Below are 24,939 nucleotides of genomic sequence, written 5' to 3' on the forward strand. Positions count from 1 at the left end.
GAATTATAGAGTAATCGGAATTCAACCATGATTAGATGTCTTCCGTGATATTGGAGAGAATACCTTGAGTAATCAGAATTCCACCTCTGCGGTAGCTTAGAGGTTAAAGCTTTCACCCCACATGTGGAAGGCCTTGGTTTCGGATATCGGCCGCGACGGACCGAAGTCGTTAAAAGAGGTAGTGACTGTTCCATCGCCAAACGCTTGGCATCAGGTGTGAATGTCACGGGTCTTCGGAGATGTGTCCCATGTCACAGTAGGTGTGGCACGCTAAAGAACCCTCGCTGCTTAATGGCCACAAACGCCGAGCATAGCCCAAAATTTGAAGCTCATCACCGGTATTGGTGACGTCTCCATATGAGTGAAAAATTCTCGAGAGACGTTAAGCAAGATACAATCAATCAATTGGAATTCCACCATGTCTTCTGTGGTGTTAAAGAGAAAGAATACCTAGCGCAATTAGAATTCCACCTTGAGATGTCTTCCGTGGTATTATAGAGAATACCTAGAGCAATCCGGTAACGAGTCGAATGGCCCTAACAATAACGTTGAGTTGTCATCGGTAGTATCCTTAGAGGATTTGATTCAGTTACAAAGCGAACATGAGTAGTCCCAGATGAGAAGATAACTGGAAATAACGAGTTTCTAAACCGGCAGCATTGGGTCGACCTCATTTTGAAAAGTCTAAACCTTATGATGAGCAAATGTCGGCGATTGCGTCAAGTGTAGATGATCGGTTGTCTATCAATGCACCTGACAAGAATTGTGATGGTCAAGATTCAAATGCATCGTTTGCAGGTGCGTGTCGGTGTGGTGATGAGAAGGAATATTATGTAGAAAATCATTTACATCTTCTAAATTACAAGGAGACAAGAGTGACAAAAATAACTTGTTAAAATGCCTTTTGAGGGTTCTCTACTTGACACGATCAAGGCAGTTGAGAAAAAGCCTATTTCTGGTCATTTAAAGAACAGGTCACTTCGTAGCAGGGATGATAAAGCCTTTATGGTTAAGAAACATGGCTTTGATGCTTTTTGTAATCTAAAGTTAAATGACAATATTGAGGAAGGCTTAGTGATGGGACAGAAAAGTGGTTTTGGACGGTCCAAAGTTACCGTTTCATGAGGAGTTGGATCATAACTTTCGTCGTGTTGACAATTCAGCAAAAACTAGTGAGGCAGAGTATGATGATGACCGAGTTGAAGACGTAAGGCTTCAAGAGGATGGCTGATTTGACCGCTAGAATAATGGTAAATTCAGTGCTGAGTCGCAGGAAAGTGTTTTTGTAAAATTTGGATTTTATTAGCAAAGCAACAGAAGATATTACTTAAATTGTCCATGTTTGGTGGGCAATTGTTCCATTGGAAATATTTTGAATCTCTTCATACATCTGCAGAAAACTTAATGAGATGCAAGAGAAGCTCAGAATGTTTACAACACATCCAAGGGTTTTGTTAAAAACTACAAGAGAAAGAATGATAAGAACTTAAAAGTAATTCCACCCTCCTGTGATGTCATAAGATTTTGCAAAATCAATGATTTATTTAGATTTATGCATGATAGAAACATAATATAAAACTTATACGGTACCAATTTTGATGCACCAGATGCGCATTTCGACAAATAATGTCTCCTCAGTGATAGTGTAGTCAAACTTGTCTAAGGATAAGAGCTATGAGTGAGGGAGATAATCCTTAATTTTGAAATGAATTTCTAAATTTTATAACAGCAATTAAATATACATCCGTATTTTCAAGCTAGTAACGAAGTACTTAGCTAAATTTTGTAGGAGTCTTTTCCTATAGTTATTGTAAAAAAAATCTTGTTAGAAATAAAATATTTCAAGTCAAAGTTATAGATGAATAATCAATGATACGTTTCAAAATATTGAATCCAAAGGCAATAACTCCGTTTCTGTTGATTTCTTTATCAAGTCTATTATGCGATGATTTAATTCCTTTATTTTTTACCGACATTTTGTATATTTTTGTGAAGATACAATTTCATGATATTGATATGAATGCTACTATATCGTCATAACCAGTTTATATGGAATTTTAATAACGCTGTTTAAGGAAAATTGTAATTTTCTGACTGTGATGTATGATTCTGTTTATGTACGTCTCGCATCTTAAAAAATGTGATGACCTATGTATTTTATTTGATAATTTGTTAGTTTTAACTCTAATGGATGAAAATAAATACACTTTTTAAACGTGTATCAGATAAAACTGCGAGTATGGAATTACCTTAATGGAGATGAGTAGAAAGAGGAAAACAGATTCTTTTGAGCTCTCGTCTAATTCTGGCCAGATATCCAAATCAAGCAATTCCTTGAATTCAGAGCAGGGGGAGGATGATTTTTGTGGAGGACAGGCCAACAAGAAAGATTCTTTTTCCAGGAAAGCCTTTGGGGGCCGAAAAGAGTTTCAAGCTTCACGGAAGTAAATGTTCAGACTGTAAACAATTTTCGCAGGTAGGAGCTCGTTTATTAACGTTTCATAGGAAGTGGATCTCGATCACAGAAGATAAATGGGTAAGAGAAATCCAAAGGAAGCTAGGTTAAGGTTGGAATTCCAGTGTCAACCAGGTGTAAATATAAAGGAAACTCGTGTAGGCAGTCTGTTATTTTAGGAGAAACAAGTGTTTTATTAGAAAAGTATGTTATAGAAACTACCTATAAGAAGACATAGGCTTTTACAGCACCATTTTTAGTAGTGTCAAAGAAACAAGGTCTTCGGATAATTTTGAATTTAAAGCTTCTAAATGAAATGATGTTCACAGCATTTCAAAATGGAGACTCTGCAATCTATTATGAGAGCAATGAAGAAAGGAAACTTTGCAATACGCAACTTCCAAGATATCAGCTCTTCTGTGATAGAGGTACGTTCAGTGTTCTGTTGAAGCTTGGGTGGGTACAAGATGTATACATATATACTATAGACTAGCTATGTTAATACGAATAAAAGTAATGAAAGCGTAAATTTTGTTTATATCAGCTGTTGGTAAACATTAAACTGACCATGTCAAGAATAATATTTGATTGAATTAGGCCATTAAATTGAATATAAAATTATTTTTTATTTACTCTTCTGCGCGAGTGATACTTTAATCACAGTAAGATGGTGATTATCGATTTTTGTTTTTACTATTTTGTCAAATACTAATAAACTTACTAATATTGTGTGTCCCTGCAGTTTGGGTGGTTGCATGATGTCTGATAATCAGCCTTTAGGCAATATATCATGTCAGCGATAAGCATTTGTACCCACCGCGTGTGGACGATAGTATGTTTTGCGTCTCACTGTGCGTAAGAGTTCCACAAAGGGAAAGAACTATTGGGTAACTCGGAAATTGCGTATTTCATTGGGTCTGACAGATGCTTATTTCCATGTTTCAATACACAGATTATCAGAAATTTCTGAGATTCATATTTCTGGGCCAGAGTTATCAATTCCGAGCAATGTCTTCGTTCTGCGGTTCTTGCAGCATATTTCAAATTTTCATGTACCTAGATGACTGGTTGCTGATCAATTCAGACAAAACAACTCTTCTTCATCAACAAGACTATGTGTTACAACTCGTACAGGATCTGGGATGGATAGTCAATCTCAGGAAGTCGCTCATTCCATGCTGGCCCAACATATGGAAGATCTGGGAGCATGTTTCAATGTGGAAAAGGGCGTTACAATGCCAACGGAGTCCAGGTTTCAGAGCATAATAGATATAGTGCAGACTCCATTAGAACAGTAATACACCCAAGTTGCAGTGATACTTCATGCATTTATCTTGTTCCACTAGGTAGATTGCACATGAGGCCAATACAGTTACACCTACTGGCTATGTGGAGACCGAATATTCCTCCGCCTACACATGTAATGATGATTCGTTCAGTGTTGCTACCACATGTGAAATGGTGTACGAGTCGGGAATTTTTTCCCAAAGGAGTTCCATTACAGGATCCATCATATCAGCTGACATTGATAACATATGCGTCAGAACACAGATGGAGAGCTCGTCTGGAGGATTGGGAAACTACAGGGGTATGCCCCCTCCTCCAATACCAAAAGGGACACAAAAATTGGTTGGAATGAAAGGTTGTACACTTAGCTCTACAAGAGGCGTTGCACGTGATAAAAGGGAAAGTAATCCTTGTACGATTGGACAACACAACAGCGATAAGTTACATAAACAGGGAGGGACGCACTCTGCAGAACTGTGTTATCTGACGTGGGAGTTGTTCCAGTGGTGCATTCAACACAAGGTCTCACTGAGAGCTGTACACATTCCAGGGAAGAAGAATTTTATTGCAGATGCACTTTCTCGAGGAAACAAAGTACCGGTACACATGACGGGATGGTCACTCAACAACACAGTGGTGAATATGTTGTTTCAACAAACGGAAACTACTTGTATTGATCAACTAAAAGTTGCCAATACACTGTTGTCCATTCCCAGACATGAATACATTTCAAATGGATGCTCTGTCGATCAGTTGGAAAGGGATGTATGCTTATGCATTCCTCCTCCAATTCTCATTCCGAAAGTATTACAAAAGATTCAGGAAGAAACGAATATCATTATGCTCATTGCTCCAATGTGGCCGAGGCAGTCGTGGTATCCTCAAATGATAGACCTTCTCATCGATGTACCAATAAAACTACCACAGTGGCCAGACCTATTATCTCAAAATCACAATCAAATATTTCATCAAACTCCAGAAACATCCAATCTTGTAGCATGGAAACTGTCAAATTGCATCACAAGTCTGAGGGTTTGCCCAACTATCTATTTTGTATTGCTTGTAGGAGTTATGAGATTGATCACTGTTCGTTATCTTCACCTTGCATTGCAGAAATTATGGCAAATGTCAGAAAATCTTCTACACAAACAGTTTATGATGCAAGACTCTGAATATATGATAGTGGTGTGAAGGAACATGGTGCCAATCTCATTGTGACAACTATTCCAGAAATAGCGGAATTCTGTATGTTTCTTTTCAATGCGAGGAAGCGTGAACCACATACTATAGCTGGATACAAATCAGAAATACGAGGGCGAGTCAATAAGGAACCAGCCTATCCCATTTCCGATTGACCGAGGCGGTAACAATTTTCATACCTTGTTTCAATACATGCTTTATTCCTGGGTACAACATTGCACGCGTATCGAGTCATTCTTTAATAAAATATTGAATGTCAAACATGGCTAGTGATGCAAAGGCATTCTTTTCATCTAAAGTTAAGTACCGTGCTATAATTCGGTACTTGTATTTAAAAGGTAAAACAGGCCAGGAAATACACGGCGAGTTAGCAGATGTTTATGGGTCTTCTGTACCATCTTATGCTCAGGTTAAATTCTGGGTATGGAAATTCAAACGCGGTAGAGCGTCTTTAGAAGATGAAGCCAGGTCTGGACACCCACTGGATGCCACCGACGAAGAAATGTGTAAGAAAGTTCGGGACCTGGTATACTCTGATTAGCGAATTCAGGTGGACGAAATAGCACAGGCAATAGGCATTACATATGGTAGCGTTTCAACAATCACACATGATTGTTTAGGTATGCGCAAACTAACAGCCCATTGGGTCCCCAAATCCTTTAGCGATGAGCAAATGGAAACCAAAGCGTCAGTATGCAGCGCATTGTTGAAGCGTATTAGGTCAAAAAATGATTTTCTTTTACGTCTGGTGACTGTAGATGATACTTGAGTTCATTATTATGAGCCAGAAAATAAAGCGCAGAGTCGTCAGTGGGTACGGCCTGGGTCCCCGAGGTCAAAGAACTTTGAAGACGCAACCGTCTGCTGGCAAGGTGATGGCCACAGTATTTTAGGACGCAAAAGGCGTTATTATTTTGGACTGTTTACCCAACAGAAGTACAATAACTGGAGTGTCTATGCAAACTTGCTAGACCAGCTGAGAACCGCCATCCGTGAAAAACGCCGAGGTGAACTCTCTAAAGGTGTTTTACTGCAACAGGACAACGCGAGAGTCCACACTTGCAAAGTTGCAATGGATGATATAGAGCAAAACGGATATGAATTTATTACCACATCCTGCCTATTTGCCTGACGTAGCTCCTAGCGACTTCTTCCTATTCCCAAACTTAAAAAAGGATATCTGTGGACGTCATTTCCGGCCTGACGAAGAAGTCGTGACGGCAGTTGAGAAATGGGGCAATGGAAAGGACCGTGGCTTTTTCATTTCTGGGTTGATGGCGCTTGAACACTGTTGGTCTAAGTGCCTCACACTAGAGAGCAATTACATCGAAAAGTAGAGGTGGATCTCAACCGGAAATAAGTTAGACTGGTTACTTATTTACTCGCCCTCGTAGCTATAGTTTATCAGAATGGGAACTGTATTGATTCAAGTTAAGAGCTTTCATCCTTATTAAAAGGATTATTTGATGAATATTCTGCCATACGTCAATTAACACTTAATTGGAATTTACCGTTGGTATTATTAACATTGACAAAAGGACCAGTTGAACCACTGAATAAAGCAGATAAAAATATTTCACTTTAAAGACTGTATTCCTGGTGGCAATTGCTTCAGTTTTCAAGTCAGTGAGGTCATTTTAGAATAGAAAGGAAAGGAATTAAGATGTTACCAATTATGGAGTTTCTAGCAAAAACACATAAATTAAATAAACCCTGGGAGCCTCTTTTTATTCATGCATTTGATATGAATGCTACAGATTCAGAAGACTTCAAATTCCTTGTCGTGCCTTGAAGATTTATATTGAAAGGACGAAAAATATTCGAAAGTCTTAAAGGTTGTTTGTAACATTATGATCAACAAAATAGCCACAAAGAAGCATCAAAATATACCATTGCAAGATGCATTGTGAGTATGGTTCGTTTTGCTTACGAAAACACAGAATCAGAAACGCTGAAAATTGTAAGAGCTCATGACACTAGACGATTATCAACCTCTTGGGCCTTGTTTTGTGGTGTGTCAGCTGATGAAATATTGCGAGGAGCACACTGGGCGCCAGAATTGACATTTACATCATTTTTAATGGGATGTACTGGATCATCAGTCCACATTTGCCAAGGCAGCAATATAAGATGCATCAAAGAGAGGGAACAATAGATAGATAAATATGACTTTGAATCATAACTTTAGCTTTTCCCTCCCACCCCCAAGTTGGTCTGCGAAGTTAAGGAGGCAGGTAATTGGAAATATTGAAATGAAGTAGGATTTGGGGGGTGGGGGAAGCCTTGTTCAATGAAATATTTACACTTACCTGCATCACCTACCCCCTCCCCTCTCAAAGAAATTAAGAGGTTGATACTTTCAATGTTTCGAGAAAAACTGAAGAGTGATAGTTAAGGGGGATAACTGGAGTTGATACTGTACTGTATTCTAAAAATAGCGCGACGCATTGTATGGGGATGTAGAGGAATGTTGCAAATAGTTAAGGAGGCAGGTAGGTGTAAATATCTCATGATCAAGGATTTTACCCCCAAAATCCAAATTTCAGAACTCCTGCACCCCTGGGGCCTTAGGGGCGTGGCAAAAACTGCCAAAAATTGACCAATTTGCAAAAATCTTCTCTCCAACCGCACATCTTTAAGAAGTGATGTAGAGCTTCCAGAAAGGCCTCTACCAAAATTGTAGATTTCATGACCCCTGGGGGAGGGGTTCTGATTCCAGGGTGGGGCCAAACTTGGTATAGTATTTATGTGCAAAACACTTAAATAATATCTTCTCTAGTGCTATTGATACTAAATTGAACCTAATTGAATACCTAGTAAAAGCAGGTAGTCCTTTATCAAAATTGTAACTTTGATGAGCCCAGTGGTATGGGTTTTGGTATCAGGGTGGGGCTAAAATGGTCAGTTTTTAAATGCGTGAACAATAGAAATTTTTAACTTCTTGATAAGTACATGTACCATTCCAATTCCTTTCAAATTTGGTATGAAGCATCTCTGGGATAAGGGGGATATATTGTAAACTTTAGGACTCCTCCACACCAGGACCTTAAGGGTTTGGCAAAAATTGACAATGTTTTCAAAAATCTTCTCTACACCTGCACATCTTTAAGAACAACTAAGTGTATAGTGACATAGAGCAGGGAGGCCTCTACCACAATTGTAACTTTCAGGATCTCCGGGGTAGAAGTTCTGACTCCAGGGTCAAACTTGATATATAGTGTATATATGCAAAACATATAAATGATATCTGCTTTAATGCTATTGATACAAAATTGAAACTAAATGGATATTTAGAAGGAGTAGGTAGTCCTTTTATATTGCAACTGATTATATGTCAACGACAGGCTTATGTGCCTCCCCCCCCCAAAAAAAAAACAACAACCAAAAACAAAAAAGCAAACTGCAAGAGTTTAGGAAAGGTTCATTTCCTGAAATTTATTAATCAACATTTTTTCTACATACAGAGCTGATTTTTTATCGACATTTCTAAGAACATTCGCTTGGTAACAGGGTGATTGTGACTCTTGCCATGGCCACGTTAAACCAATAAGTAAACGTAGGTAGTGATTGCTTCTTCGCCAAACGCTCGACATTTAGAAGTGAAAGTCGCATGTCCTTCTATTATATCATTCAGTATGGAATTAATAGAAGTGAAAGTCGCATGTCCTTCTATTATATCACTCAGTATGGAATTAATTTGGCTGTAAAATGATAGATCGTGAAAATAGTCAGTCTACAACATTTCCGTTTGTTCATGCTATGTCAAGACTCGCAGAAACTTCAAACATTTCCATTTGTTCATGCTATGTCAAGATTCTCAGAAACTTCAAACATTTCCGCTTGATCATGCTATGTCAAGACTCGCAGAAACTTCAAACATTTTCGCTTGTTCATGCTATGTCAAGACTCGCAGAAATTTCAAACATTTCCGCTTGTTCATGCTATGTCAAGACTCGCAGAAATTTCAAACATTTCCGCTTGTTCATGCTATGTCAAGACTCTCAGAAACTTCAAACATTTCCGTTTGTTCATGCTATGTCAAGACTCTCAGAAACTTCAAACATTTCCGTTTGTTCATGCTATGTCAAGACTCGCAGAAACTTCAAACATTTCCGCTTGTTCATGCTATGTCAAGACTCTCAGAAACTTCAAACATTTCCGTTTGTTCATGCTATGTCAAGATTTGCAGAAACTTCAAACATTTCCGTTTGTTCATGCTATGTCAAGACTCTCAGAAACTTCAAACATTTCCGTTTGTTCATGCTATGTCAAGACTCTCTGAAACTTCAAATATTTCGTTTGTTCATGCTATCTCAAGACTCTCAGAAACTTCAAATAATTCCGTTTGTTCATGCTATGTCAAGACTCTCAGAAACTTCAAATATTTCCGTTTGTTCATACTATGTCAAGATTCGCAGAAACTTCAAACATTTCCGTTTGTTCATCATACTTATGTTGGAGATTTCCATATGTATTTTGCATGGTGATTTCTTCTTCCTCAAAGTTATCTCGCTTGCTATTTACCATAACTAGACCGAGTCCTGGCAAAAATTTCGTACTTTTTTAAATCCCATTCTCGATGATTATGCAATTAGTTTTTGAAGTGGGTTGAAGTCGATATAAAGAAAAATTTAATTGGAATCTACGAGGTGTGAATTTACCATTACTATGCTGTTGAGCAGGTTGTGCAGGTCCATAAAAATACTAAAAAACGTCATTTTGTCAATTCCACCAGCGACATATATTTACATTATAAACTGGGTAAACCTTTGATCATTATCTAAAATCCTACGCTTTGCCTACCATTGATTTTGTTAGACATTTCATTACAGGCAACAATGGAGGATGGGTACATCGGTCCTTGATGAACTACGAGATTGACTGATGTGATCAAGCTACGAATAAGCCGGATTTTCATATGAAACAAGCTTCAAAACGTTCCAATTCCAGCTGTTTATCATTGTTTCTATGTTGTTTAGGTCTCATTCGAGAATTGTTCGTACATACCGCTGTCGGTGAAGTGAAACAAATGGCGGTCACGACTGTACAGCAGTGAGCATTCTTGATCACGCCAACCCCTACCATGAAACCGAATCTTCCGATTTTAAAATAATATCCGAAATACCCAGGGGTTTTGCTTTTTATGCTGGGCGATTAGCGAGAAAAAAAATCCAATCACTACATATGCTGGATATCTTAAAATGGTGTCAAGAATTTAATCTGGGACCTTCCATTTGCAAAGCGTATGCCCTAACTACCGCGAACATATTACAATGTTTGTACACCACATGCTGTGGATTTTGTCGTGCTGACACCAGACGTAAAGACCTTATTTCCTGCCAGTTTATTTACTGAATCTTTTCTATAATTATTTTTGTTGAAACAAATGTTTCCACAGCTCTTCAAATTGAAAGTGCTCCAAATTACACCCCCCCCCCCTTCATGTACTGCATGATATGGAGGATTGATTAATTGAATATTGTTTATTGTCCCTCTCGTGAATTTTTCACTCATATGGAGACGACACCAATGCCGGTGAAGGTCTGCAAAATTTAGGCCTATGTTCGGAGCTTACGGCTTTTGAGCAGGGAGGGATCTTCATTGTGCCACACCTGCTGTGACACCGTCACGGGACCTCGAATTTTACGATCTCATCCGAAGGACCACCCCATTTATTCGCTTCTTACGACAAGCAAGGGGTACTGAGGAGCTATTCTAACCCGAATCCCTAGGGTATTGATATGGAGGAGAAAGCATGAGTAGGAACACAGACATTAATAATGGACTGCACTTTGTATATTGAAGAAATAGAGGGAGAAAAGTGTCAATATCAATGTGACCAATGACGTTGTTTATGATACAAAAATAACGATTGTTATGATGAAGTAACATTAGATGAACATGAAAAAATTTATAAAACACTCCTCTTTGATCCACTGTAAATTGACGAAAAGTATTAGATCCCTGGGTCAGAACAATGTGAACATCATTAAATGATAATGAAGTATTGTACAAATTTCAAGGTTATCCGATAAGCCATATAGGAATTCACAAGCTATTTTACACCCTCCATCCCTCTTAGATCCTCTATAATTTTTAAGGATAACAATTGGATCCTCCTGTTCCAACAACATGCACATCTTCAAATGGCAATGAAATATCGTACAAAGTTTCAGGTCTATCGGAGAAGCCATATAGAAGTGATCACACGCTATTTTAGACCCCCACCCCTCTGAGATCCACCATTAAACTATAGGAAATTAGCGGAATCCTCGCGTCAAGATAATATCACCATCTACAGCATTTTACAAAGCTTCAAGGAGAAGTGTTCACAAGGTTTTGTGACGGACTGACAGAAAGTACAAGAACAATGTCTCCCCCTGGATTGGGATTTTGTATATACAAGTATATACGAGCGTATTTATATCTTTTGTACCTCTCGTATCATTCACATGAGTATTTGTTCACACCAATAGTTACAAAAATCGAGTGTGGAGGGGAGGGGAGAGATAGGGTATACAACCGGAGGTTCTTCAAAATCCTAAATCGGGGGGATGCTTCTAAAGTTTCTTCATAGCTAAAACTGTCTCAATCCCTCCTCCATGCAGGCTTCGATCTCTTAAATTAAACTACGAGCGTGTGTGTATGGGGGGGGGGGGGGGGGGGGGGGGGGGGTTATCATCTTTTACTACCTGAGTTCAATTCATAACTTTCAAGCTCACATTCTTCTCATTCACTACAACTATTACTATTCACATCTACTACTGCCGGGGCCCACTGTGAAAGATTGAGAAATTCTTAAAAACATTGCGTCACTATCCTCCGACCCGTAATGAATCTTATCTAGATGACAAAAGCACCGTCTCCCACCCCTATTTTTATTCCGTGAAATGGTTATATTTAGAACAGAATTATGTAATAGCAATTATTCCTTAAGCAGATTACAGGGTGGCGTTTTGATAGTTGATACAAAATCCTAAAGTAGGGGCAATCAAATTTCACGTTCAAACAAAGATTGCTTTTGTGATATGGTAATCTGTACAGACCACGCTCCTCCTCCTGAACAATGGAATACCATAATAGAATATCACAATGCTAAGTTTGGGTGTTTTGTCCTGTATACGCGTACCATGCCTTTGTTTTGTAAACAAGTTTTTTAGTTAGTTTGCGTCCCAATCTATTCAACTTACATAAACCAAAAAAACCACGACTATCGTGTTCTTGTTTTTTTTCCTGGTTTGTTATCTCTATAGATACATGCTATTTTAAGGTATTCAATGTATAATGAAAGAATAAGGAACCATTTTGACGGTTTTAAATAAAAATAAACGTTTATTGTTATATAATGATGAAAGTGAAATAAATGAAATTCACACGACTGGTAAATGAATTGAAGCTGACTTTTTTGTACTTGAGAATTTTTTGAAAAGTTCTCTGCCTTTTGTAAAAATAAGAAAAATTAAATTTTCTAAAAAAAAAAAATGAGCGGTTTAATTCTATCTCCTCCGTGGCCGAGTGGTTAGAGCATCGCGCTCCAAATCACACGGCCTCTCACCTCTGTCGGCGCGGGTTCGAATCCCGTTCGCGCCGGTAAGTGAGAAAGTTTCCCAGTTTACTTTCGGAAGGTCGGTGGTCTCCTCCCAGGTACATTGTATCTGGGTTATCTCTTCCACCAATAAAAATTGGGCGCCACCAGATAACTGAAAAATTGTTGAGTGTGGCGGAAAACATTAATCAATCAATCAATCATATTTTCATAAAGAGAAAATGTAACTTTCTACCAAGAGATTTTGTATGAAAACATAATTCATGATATGACAATATAGGAGCTACAGTAATGTTGATTACAGGTAAGGAGATAGTAAAGCTTATTTTAATGATTTTGCCCCACCCAAATCACTCACTCCTTTCTAATAGATGTATAATTAAAAAAGATATATGAATGATATATTTCAACTTTGAAATGACTGCATGTTTGTCAAAAGTTGCATTAAGAGCCAACTTGTAAAGCAAATTGAAAGTAAAAATTCAGGGGACATGATTTGAAGATTATAATCAAATAATTGAATTTGGATTTAAATTAAATGCAAATAAATGCATAGAGTTGTTATCTTAAACAGAAAATGACTTGTATGAGTCATTTGGTCTTTACTTCTTTAACAGAATTTGAACAAAATGACCTTTACTGTCCATTTAACTTTGCCCATTTGAACCCAAGTATTCAATATTACTAAATGTTGGTGATAAAAATAGCACATACAAAATGTAGTTGTAACTGATTACGGGGGCATAACAACTTGAACTCCAAGGTTTTTAAAAGTTTACACTTAAAAAAATATATTGAGGTTGTAACATGATATATTATTAAATCTTCGATCAGAAAGGTGCTGACTATATATTTAAAAATCGTCTTTATGTCAAGTCAAAGCTTAACAAACTTTTAAATAGACAGTTTTTGCAAAAAGTAATTATTCTTCCTGTGTCATTACCATGTTCTAAGTGCAAAATATGTACATGTACAGTATATTTCAATCAATAAGTATACATTCTATATATGACAGTAGACAATGTGAGTGGAAACCTGCTAAAGGTGAATATGGAAAAGACAAGTATAGGAGGCTCACAGACCTGTTCAACATTATCTGGCATGAGGAAAGAGTCACAGAAAAGTGGAAGAAGGGGCTAATTGTGAAGATCTTAAAGAAAGCAGACATGAGGGATTGCAACAACTGGAGAGGAATGACACTGCTATCAGTGATGAGTATAAGGTGTTTGGGAGAATAATGATAAACAGAATGAAGGTCGTGAAACACTAAGAAAGGAGCACCCAGGAGTTAGACCGACAAGAGGAACGTGCGATCAAATATCAATCCTGAGGAATGTCATCGAACAGGCACAAAAATGGAACGCCGGACTGTTTGCATTTCGTGGAGTTTTAGAAAGTGTTTGACTCTGCACCAGGAGAGCCCTTGGAAAATATCAGAATCGCATGGGGTGCCAGAGAAGATGGCCAATATGATCAGAGAGCTATAAGATGGACTCGAGTGTGCCGTGATTGAAGAATGGGAAATATCAGAGTGGTCCCAGATTAAAACCGGAGTTAAGCAGGCATGTATCATGTCATGTTCCTGTTCCTACTGGTAATAGACTACGTGACGAGAAGACTGATTGAGAACAGGGAAACAGGAATGAGGTGAAAGTTCACGACAATATTAGAAGACTTGGATTTTACAGACGACTTTACAGTTATATCATCGAGGTTCCATCACATACAATAACAACAAGAACGAAAGGGATGTTGAACATCAAGAAGTGCAAGACAATGAGAATGAATGAGAGAGGAGACAAGCAGGTAAAGGTAGGGGAAGACGAGGTGAAAGACGTGGAAGCGTTTGTTTACCTGGGGGCAATAGTGACATCATCAGGAGGATCACAAAACATCAAGAGCAGGACAAAGAAGGCAAGGACAGCACATGTGAGACTGAGGAAAGTATGGAGTGCAGCAAATATAGCAGTTAGAACGATGGTCAAGCTATTTAAGTCTTTAGTGGGGTCAGTGCAGTTATATGAAAGCGAAACGTGGGATGTGTCAGAAAAGATGCATTCCATTTCTCAGATGCTTGTGGAGGATCCTGGGGATAAGGTAGCAGTAGATGTGGCAAACAGTGAAGTGGCAGAGAAGGCAGACACGAATTCAATAAGTGATGAACTGAGGAAATGACGATGGAACTGGAAAAGACACGTGCTACAAAAGGAAGATGACAACTACTGTTAGACGACGTTAGGGTGGACATCGGAAGGAAAAAGGGCACGAGGGAAACCGAAACCAACCTGGAGAAAGAACAGCGGAAGCAGAAAGAAGGAGTGCAGGATGAAGCGGCTGGAATGGGATTAAGATGGTGGTCAAGATGGTAGCAAGAGACAGGATGATTGAGAGAGAGAGAGAGAGAGAGAGAGAGAGAGAGAGAGAGAGAGAGAGAGAGAGAGACGCCGTCTTATGCGCCTTCTGGCGTGTTGAGACTGCAAAATAAGTGGTGTATACGCCTCAGGAATAGTACATGTATAAGATTTGTAGAAATAACACTGCCCCTTAGGGACATCAGATACAAACCCCAAAATATGGATGAATGGGTGATATATATTTTTTGATTGACAGTTGATCGATTTTTTTAAAAATTGAGATCATTGCTGTACACATCAAATTCTTAATAATGTCAATGGAACACACACACATTGTTTATGAAAAAAAATGTAAACTATTTTAGAATCGGGCATCGATAGCAGGTCTGCAGCTGAATAAAGTTGGGAGAAGACACAACATTTGAAGCTTTAATGGGCTCGTGTCGGTCTGTCGTGTTTCTAGTTTGTGACCTTGAGATTCCACAGATAACTAGTTAAGCATGATACTTATGCATGTACATTTTGTTTTACTGTACAATACTTTAAAGATTGAGAATTAATATTTATGAGATGGTGATATATATACCATATTGAGAGAGAATATTTGTATACTCCCGTCAGATTTGATTGCGTAGCTCAGTAGGTTAGCACGTCGAGTTCGTGGTTCGAGTCTAGCAAAGGTTTCAATTTTTTCCAGATTACTTTGTGTTAAAACTACATGTTTTGCCTCAATAAAGTAAATTCAAAAGTTTTCAATTTCAAAATATATTGTTGTACATGTTCTCCACTTCTCATCCTCGTCAAATGTCTCTGGTGTAGCATTCATCTTTAAGACACCCTGTACAAGTACGCTTTTGGGGGAAATTCTTGATCCGCCACTGATATCCCAGGAAAGAAGACCTACCTTAGTCATTAAGATTAAATTTGCAATTTTCGAAAATGACTACAAATTACATGCAGTGATAAAATGTCATTGCCCAGAATTAACACGTGATTTCAGAGTTCAAATAATCATTTTCTAAATGACTATGAATTGCATGTAATTGTGTTGGAATTTCATTTGCAGGTTTTCATGTCTCCGTGTCTCGGCAGTTTTGGGATTGCCTTGATTTTGTGTAATAATAATTCAATTATTCTTGGCATTTTTGGTATCGGGACCCGTCCTGTAGATTGTCCTCACTACCACCCTCATACGCAACTGAATATAGTTTGAATGTATGTTAAGTGTTTTGTTATATAAAATCATTGTCATGCACATATAATTCTTAATAATATCAATGGAACATACACATTGTTTGTGAAAGAATGTGAAACTATTTTAGAATCGGGCATCGTCAGCAGGTCTGCAACTGAATACAGTTGGGAGAAGACACAACTTTTGAAGCTTTTATGGGTAAATTCCTCAAGCCGATGTGTCGTGTTCCTAGTCTGTGACCTTGGAATTCCACAGATATCTAGTTAAGCATAATACTTATGCATGTACATTTTGTTTTACCATACTTTAAAGATTCTGAATTAAAGCTCAACAGATGGTGACGTACATACCTTCCCTTGTTGGAAATCGAGGACGAGTCGACTCTGAGACCTTTCAGGCCTTTGATTTCTAGGTTGTGAATATATTCATAGAAGTATACTGCAACGTCATAATGGTTGACTTTCTTTTAAAACTTGAATGAAAATATAAACATCAGCAATATTTGTCTACTCCTTTCAGTATTGGTTGCATACAATGTAGCTCAGTAGGTTAGCACGTCGAGTTCGCGGGTCCAGCAAAGGTTTTACAATTTTTCAGATTACTTTGTACTAAAACTACATATTTTAACAATATAAAGTAAAATTAAAAGCTTTCAAATCCAAAATATTGTTGTACATGTCCTCCACTTTTCATCCACGTCAAATTTCTCTGGTGTAACATTCACTGTGTACGCCTCTGGGGAAATCCTTGATCCGCCACTGATATCCCAGGAGAGTTCACCACAGTCACTAAGATTAAATTTACAATTTTCGAAAATGACTACAAACTACATGCAGTGATAAAATGTCATTGCCCAGAATTAACACGTGATTCCAGAGTTCAAATAATCATTTTCTAAATGACTATGAATTGCATGTAATTGTGTCTGCAGTTTTGGGATTGCATTGATTCCGCAAAGTCCACGACAACGGAAATATGAAGGTATAGTGAGTAAATCTTAATGTTGTTCCCTATTATGAGGAAATTCCTGTAGAATGAATAAACATTGTTTAAGCTAAACCAAAATTCAATATACTTCACTGAATGTAAATTCTATTGACTTAATGCATTTGAAAATTCTATTTACTGTATTCAACCAAAATAATTCATCTTATAAAATTTTAACATATACGAGTTTGTACATAAATCATGTAATTCAATGCATAAGGCCAAAAAATGAATGTTTACGGTAACCAGATGAAAAAGATTGGATCGGTAGGTCGGATTTTTAGAAATGCTTTCAGTGAATTACTATCTGTGTAGTTGTTGTATATCTTGACAGTTGTAAACAACCTCACCTGGGAATTGTGTTATATCGTTCAATTTTCCCACAACTTTACATTCATTGTTCTATGGTACCTTCACATTCACAGATTTATCGTGAAGTTTTTTTTTTACATGTCAAAACATTTGCCCCTACGTTCACGGATCTTTACGGGTGTGTACGAGTTGTGGCGAGTTATCAACGGATACTGACGAGTGATTTACGATTGACTACGAGTGGGAGATCCGTAAGGACTCGTAAGAAAAATCCGTGAGTGTGAAGGTGGTATTAACCTCTTACCCGAGAATTTTTCACTCATATGGAGACGTCACCATTGCCGGTGAAGGGCTGCAAAATTTAGGCTTTTGAAGCTCTGCGCTTACGGCCTTTGAGCAGGGAGGGATCTTTATTGTGCTACACCTGCGATGACACGGGGCCTAAGTTTTTTGCAGTTTCATCCGAGGACCGATTTACTTACTTTCATTTACTTACTCCTCTTACGACAAGTAAGGGGTACTGAGGACCTATTCTAGCCTGAATCCCCACGGGTTCTTTAAATTGAAGTAATCATATTGGTTGGAAACATCTATAAATGCGGTGGAATTTCGGAATGGTACAATAACACTTATCAACTCCATTGAGGGGCACGTTATTTGAAGGTCAGAGATAAAACACTCACCGTTTTCATTTACCCGGATGAAGTAGAGTAATAGTGGGTTCGGTTCCGGAAGGAGACGAACTTTCCGGAAAATTATATAATTTTCTTTTGATAAACATTCTTGAGGCAGGGCGAAAATATAGGGTCGGTCGGGTGACCGTAAACACATATTTTTTGCCTAATTTTAAGACAAGAAAATAAAAACTTAGTGCGCTGGGTTTTTTTATATTTGTGTATGTATATGTCTGTCTCTGTCTGTCTGTCTCTGTCTCTCTCTCTGTGTGTTTATATAACTATAAACATGTCACGGCGACGTATACTGATTACTGGTCCGTGAGAGTTGATAAAGATTATGTATGACCTGTTTCCGAAGATTTTCTAGAATTTTGTTAAACCGTTGTGTAATTCTGCGGAAGTATAGACACTGAATGCACAAGAACAAGAGGCTATTTAAGGGCGACATGCCAGATCCACGCAGTTGGTGTAGGTCAATACAACTGCAAATCCATCTTATTCAAAAGAATGAATAAAGCAAACATCACTGTATCTTTACACAGGTCCTTTTGATATTCCTAGCGATATCAGGCTGGTTGAGTATTTGTAAGACAGAGACCCCAGTCGTTCCTAATCGTCCCTGCTGTGTGTCGACTTATAGAACCTGTTTCAAGTTCTTGGATTGTGGGACCAGAGAGACGCATGGAGAGGCCTGCTTCCATTACTGCGGCAAGAGGTACAAGACCTGTCAAGCAATGACGAACCAATGTCGGTCTCCAAAAACGCTAAATCTGGAACCACTAAGTATGGTGGATTTCCTGCGATACGCGACCTCCGACGAATGGAGAAAAAACCAGCATGTGTAAACGTTACTGTGGATGTGAACATGGATTTACTATACGAAAAACTTCATACAGTGTATGTGAAAATAACTTTACTATACGAAAAACTTCTTACAGTGTATGTGAAAATAACTTTACTATACGAAAAACTTCATACAGTGTATGTGAAAATAACTTTACTATACTAAAAACTTCATACAGTGTATGTGAAAATAACTTTACTATACGAAAAACTTCTTACAGTGTATGTGAAAATAACTTTACTATACGAAAAACTTCTTACAGTGTATGTGAAAATAACTTTACTATACGAAAAACTTTTTACAGTGTATGTAAAAGTAAAACTATAAGAGAAACTTCTTTCAGGGGTTGTGAAAATAAATTTACTATAAGAGAAACTTCTTTTAGGGGTTGTGAAAATAAATTTACTATAAGAGAAACTTCTTTCAGTGGATGTAAAACTTTTACTATAACAGAATGACAAGAGAAACACACACACACACAATATATATATATATATATATATATATATATATATATATATATATATACATGTGTATATATATATATATATATATATATATTAAGTACCGAGATTGTAATCAAAGTCTTAATTAAACATAACTGCCCTTAATGAAATATATCTAAAATAAAGCACAGCCACTATATTTGGATACCCACATTCACCTACTATGTACATTCTTTTCACATCTAATTACCTATAGGTATAGCTGACTAGCTCAGTTGGTGAACGTGTCACCTGCAGATCTGTAGATTGCGAGTTCAGTAGGGGGGGGGGGGGGCTTTATTATTTCATATTACTTTCTTCTAAAACAGCATTTTTGATTAAATAAAGCAAGTTTGAAAATTTTCAATTTCAAAATATCACAGTACATATCCTCCACTTTTCATCCTTATAAAATCTCCCTGGTGTTTTATTCCCCCTGTTAACCTCGCTTTGGATTACGATGGAATTCTCGCCACGATGTCACACGTGCACGCTACACAGTCATTGAGAATGGAAATGGGATACAGTTATTGGACGTAAATTTAAGAGGATCATAGAAGATACATGCTGCATTTGGATTTTTAAAAAAAAAAATAAATATGAATATTTTAATAACTGCATCTCATTTCCATTCTCAATGGCAGCGACAGCATGACAAAACTTCAATCGTCATCGAAAGCAAGTTTTTATACACTTGACTAGATGGTTGGACGATTTATGGCGCTAGTCACGCACTTTTAGGAGAATTGGTTCGTGAGTTCATTCCCCGATAGAGGCAGATGTGGTATTTAAATATAGTGAATTTTTCTGTACTTTATATGTATGTGTGGATTGACTATGTACTTTTACCCTTGTCGATATTTTTGTAAAAGTTAAGTGTAAGACTAAATATCTGATTAACATTAACATGCATTTCAATAATTTGGTTCAAACTCTGACTGTACATACTGGAGTTAAGATACTGTTGACTGAGAAATTAACACGATGGTTTTAATTTCACTATGTTCACGATTGATCATTTCCCCACAAAAGTAATCCCATACTGAATGATTTATTGAAGATGCCTGATAAATAAGCGCAATGTACATACATGTAATAGTCAAGATGTTTATTCTTTGTATGACGTTGCTGGCTCATTATAAAACAAATTCACAAAACAAGATGTATTATAAAACAAATTCACAAAACAAGATGTATTATAAAACAAATTCACAAAACAAGATGTATTATAAAACAAATTCACAAAACAAGATGTATTATAAAACAAATTCACAAAACAAGATGTATTATAAAACAAATTCACAAAACAAGATGTATTATAAAACAAATTCATAAAACAAGATGTATTATAAAACAAATTCACAAAACAAGATGTATTATAAAACAAATTCACAAAACAAGATGTATTATAAAACAAATTCACAAAACAAGATGTATTATAAAACAAATTCACAACACAAGATGTGACGACCCGTCCATGGGTTTATTGTCAAATGGGCAAGCGTCTCAATAACATCAAATCATCACAAAAATATCAAATCGTCAAATTTGTACAAAGTATCAGCGCAAATGGTTGGACATCAAGCTCATCATGTCCAACATATCAAAATTTTGTGCAAACTTCTGACAGTTCTGTACTTGTCTGGCCAAACCATGTTTGCCCCGCAGTGTAGAATAATGAGAAATTGAGACGGGTCCTCTAATTGTTACAATGCGGAAAGTTTGTACAAGCCCCCCCCCACCCCCCCCCCCCTAGTACAATTTCACATGCACACTTACGCTGAAATTTAACGAATATTTGCATGAAACGTGTGAACGCCATCGCCTTGATGCTTGAATGACATCACCATGAACGCCTTGCGTTGCTAGGGTAGTTGCTGCCACTATTCTAAATGGATGGGAGTTATCATTGGTGCTGTCAATTCCCAAGGCACTGCGTTGATATTGCAATAAATTGATAGCGAGTCGGAGGTTGTCCCCTAAAGCAAGTTAACAAAGGGGTGTTTGGGAAGGGTGTTCCATGTAATTTAGCATGGCTACAAAGGGACATGTTGCGTCGTTAGATGCCAGTACAAGGAGTGTTGTACCAATGCCCAATAGGTCTGTCTTAAAACATTTGATTGAGAGTTGGATTTCGGCCTGATGTAACAAAAATGTCATGGAACTTTGAGTAGTATTGTCCTTGGACAGTGTAAATTCATCTATTCGTAAGAAAATATGAAACACATGTGTAAAGGCAGCTCTAAGTAACTTGGTTTCATATATGGTATGACCTGTTTATGAGGTATTAAGTTATGGGCAACCGTGGATATTTTAATTGAGGGTTCTTGGATACCCTGTAACAGTTTTGTAATAAAAAAAGGGTAGTCAGTAGGGTGAATATTGTGAAATGTTTTGGCGTAAAAACTTATGGCTGCAATAAATGATTGAGCAGTTGAATATTTGTAACCGGTAAGGGATAGATAAGCAATAAATTGTGTAATGTGTGTATCTGGTGGCAGCCATGTCTGATGTAGGTTATGTAGGCTGTGGAATATTTCAAAGGTCGAGGTACCTACGTCATATGATGCCATTAAAACCAATGCCGTGATAAAACACATAACCCTCGGTGATTTTGCAGACTGACTGTTCAGGATTTGTACAAGGGCAATGTTGTCTACTTGTAGAATGCCTTTTGGTTGCAAATTGAGACATACCATAAACGCCAATGTAATAGGTACCAATTCTAGAAAAGTTATATCTCACAAATTGGGGTATTAACCATAAAGACGGTCACGATACATGAACCTGTTGCCCGAGGAAGTAACCTCCACAACTAAAGTTGGATGATCCTGCGTCATATGTCGAGTTGTAAGGTGTCTGATGTAGCAGATATTAAACTATCAATTTTAAAAGTTGACCTTGGCTAGAAGGGCACCTTGACCAAATGTACTTACGACAGTGTTGTTTTTTAAGTTGGTTGAGACGTGATCTGGACATTGACTTAAGTGTTTAAGGCATGACGAATTATAGGGAAATGAAAGATTGATGTTGACAAGGATTGGAGTTTGAAGCCATTGTTGTTGTGGGTGCCCGAAAGGAGTACTTACTTTGAATTTGTTAGGTTGGGTCAGGAGTGTATTACAGTTGGTCCACAACATGAATGGATGCCGGCTGTTGGATTTCAGGCAGCTGTGAACATCCACATAGCGGCTTGTAACATGCAACCTTGAAATGTAGTGTTGCATTTGTGTTGCGAGAAATTGATTGTTTGTTTGTTAGGCATCCCGGCGAGGATTATTTACTATTGAGACGTCACTTGTTTAGCGCTCAAATCCGTAGCAGCGAGGGATCCTGCCAGTGCCAATGCCTGTTGCAAAACGGGATCTCCGTTTTCAAGGTCATAACCGAAAATCCCCCCAGTTCCGTGAGGATCCGGGTTAGAATAGGTCCTCAGTATCCCTTGCTTGTCGTAAAAGGCGACTAAATGGGGCGGTCCTTCGTTACCTAGCTGGTACGATAAAGATCCCTCCCTGCTCAGAGGCCGTAAACACCTAACATTGGCCTAAATTTTGCAACCATTCATCGGCAATGGTGACGTCTCAATATGAGTGAAAAATTCTCCCGAGGAAAGTTAAATAGTATAAAATCAAACCGAATCGAAAGACCTGTAATTCTCACATCTAAATGCCGAGCGTTTGGCGAAGTAGCAATCACTAATTATGTTTACGTCTTAAGTTTGACGCAGCAATGACACGAGCGGGTCCCGAACTTACGACCTCCCCGGTTACGAAGCGAACGGTCTAGAATGCTGACCGGGAGGTCGTGATGACTCATAAGTTTGAGTGTTGACCGGGAGGTCTTAATGACTCTTAGTAAGAATGTTGACCATGAGGTCGGGATGACACATTAGTTAGAATAATGTCCGCATTCTACCTTATGATGACTCACAAGGTAGAATGTTGACCATGAGGTCGTGATGACTCATAAGTTAGAGTGTTGACCGGGAGATCATGGTGACTCATAAGTTAGAATGTTGACCGGGAGGTTGTGATGACTCTTAAATTAGAATGTTGACCGTGAAGTCGTGATGACTCATAAGTTAAGAGTGTTGACCGGGAGGTTGTGATGACTCATAAGTTAGAATGTTGACCGTGAAGTCGTGATGACTCATAAGTTAGAATGCTTACTTCAGGACTGGGAGGTCGTAATGACTCATTATTTAAGGCGTTCATACACACACACACGCACGCGCAATACACACAGAGAGAATCCTTAAATTATTTCATATCAATAAATATTAGAGAGTGTTTAATTGATATGAAATAGGAATTCTTGATGACAAAATTATTGATTGATACCAATAGACAATAGATAGGCGAATGACACTCCAAAAAAGAACGGAACTAGTATATACGAAGCAGTGCTAAATCTCCGGTTTAGCAATATTTCTGTCATCCCGAATTCCAGTTCTTGAAAAGTCTAATTTTAATTGATATCAATGATCATCATTAATTATTCAATAAATACTGTTCATTTTAACAATTCGAGTTTAAATCAATAGACTTTGCATTCGTAATAATATTTATATTTCCAATGGCTTTGCCTTCGATATCGTTACCAATTGTAATGATAGTCATTTCCTCATGAATGTGAAGCAGTTGTAAACAATGTTCGTATGAATCTTTTAAGATATAGTACGTGGTCCTTAACTGGTGGGAATTCCGACAGAAATGAAAGTAAATTAAAAAAATAAATTTCATCTTTGACAATATCAAGTACATGAGGGTATGAACTGTCACGCTTCACGTCGTATACTTAACATTAGCGCATCACACTGGCGTGAAGCGGTGCAGTTCATGTCGTTATCTATTTCATTTAAGTGTTATAAGCATTCTTCGTGGTTCTGAATATGCTTGTAGCTCGGCACAAATAAAATCAGACATAAAATTTCACTGCTAGTACTACAAAGGAAATGAAAATAAAAGTTGACGGAGCCGGTGAAATATTTGCACAAGCTAAATTAGAATTTCTTTTAATATCATTGCTGAATTGGACTAGGAATTCAACAGTCTTAAAAATCAATTAGAATTTTTGTTGTTGAAAGAAATAGGAAGTAATCTGAGTGCAGTTAATCCGAGAAACAAGAATTCAATGGGAATTTCCCCTGGAACTTAGTGTACGGATACTTCATAAAAAATTCATGAAGTGTACAATTGATCCGACTTACCTAAACATAAAAGAATCCATGACTTATAACGGTATTGATATTGTTCTACTAGCAAGGGGATTCCCGTGAAATAACTACATCTCAATCAATTTCTTGTTTGGAAAATACGTATTTTGATTTCGGAATATGATTTTGTAACGATTGATTGAAAAGATCTGTGTCTATACATGTATATTCTTAAGTTGAATTGTTCTTTGTTTTTCTTTTCTTTATTGTGATAATTAATTAGATCTAAGACGAGACCGTCTATTAGTTTTTCAGCAGTCTACATCGTATACATCCTAACTGTATGAGCAATATCATTATGTTTAAAAATAAGAACATACGACTTTCAACCACCCATCCTTATTATCTGATATTCATTTCCACTATATTGAGCAAACAGGAC

General features: G+C 37.6%; 1 protein-coding gene across 1 annotated transcript; it reads left to right on the forward strand.

Annotated features, from left to right (window-relative positions):
- Positions 1-16,873: 16,873 nt before the first annotated feature.
- Positions 16,874-19,255, forward strand: LOC125655733 (uncharacterized). Its single transcript, XM_048886178.2, has 2 exons — positions 16,874-17,018; positions 18,556-19,255. Exons 1-2 carry the CDS (start codon positions 17,013-17,015, stop codon positions 18,856-18,858), a joined length of 309 nt encoding a protein of 102 aa, XP_048742135.2. The 5' UTR covers positions 16,874-17,012; the 3' UTR covers positions 18,859-19,255.
- The last annotated feature ends 5,684 nt before the right edge of the window (positions 19,256-24,939 follow it).

This window comes from Ostrea edulis, chromosome 7 (genome assembly GCF_947568905.1).
Source record: "Ostrea edulis chromosome 7, xbOstEdul1.1, whole genome shotgun sequence".
Lineage (NCBI taxonomy): Eukaryota > Metazoa > Mollusca > Bivalvia > Ostreida > Ostreidae > Ostrea > Ostrea edulis.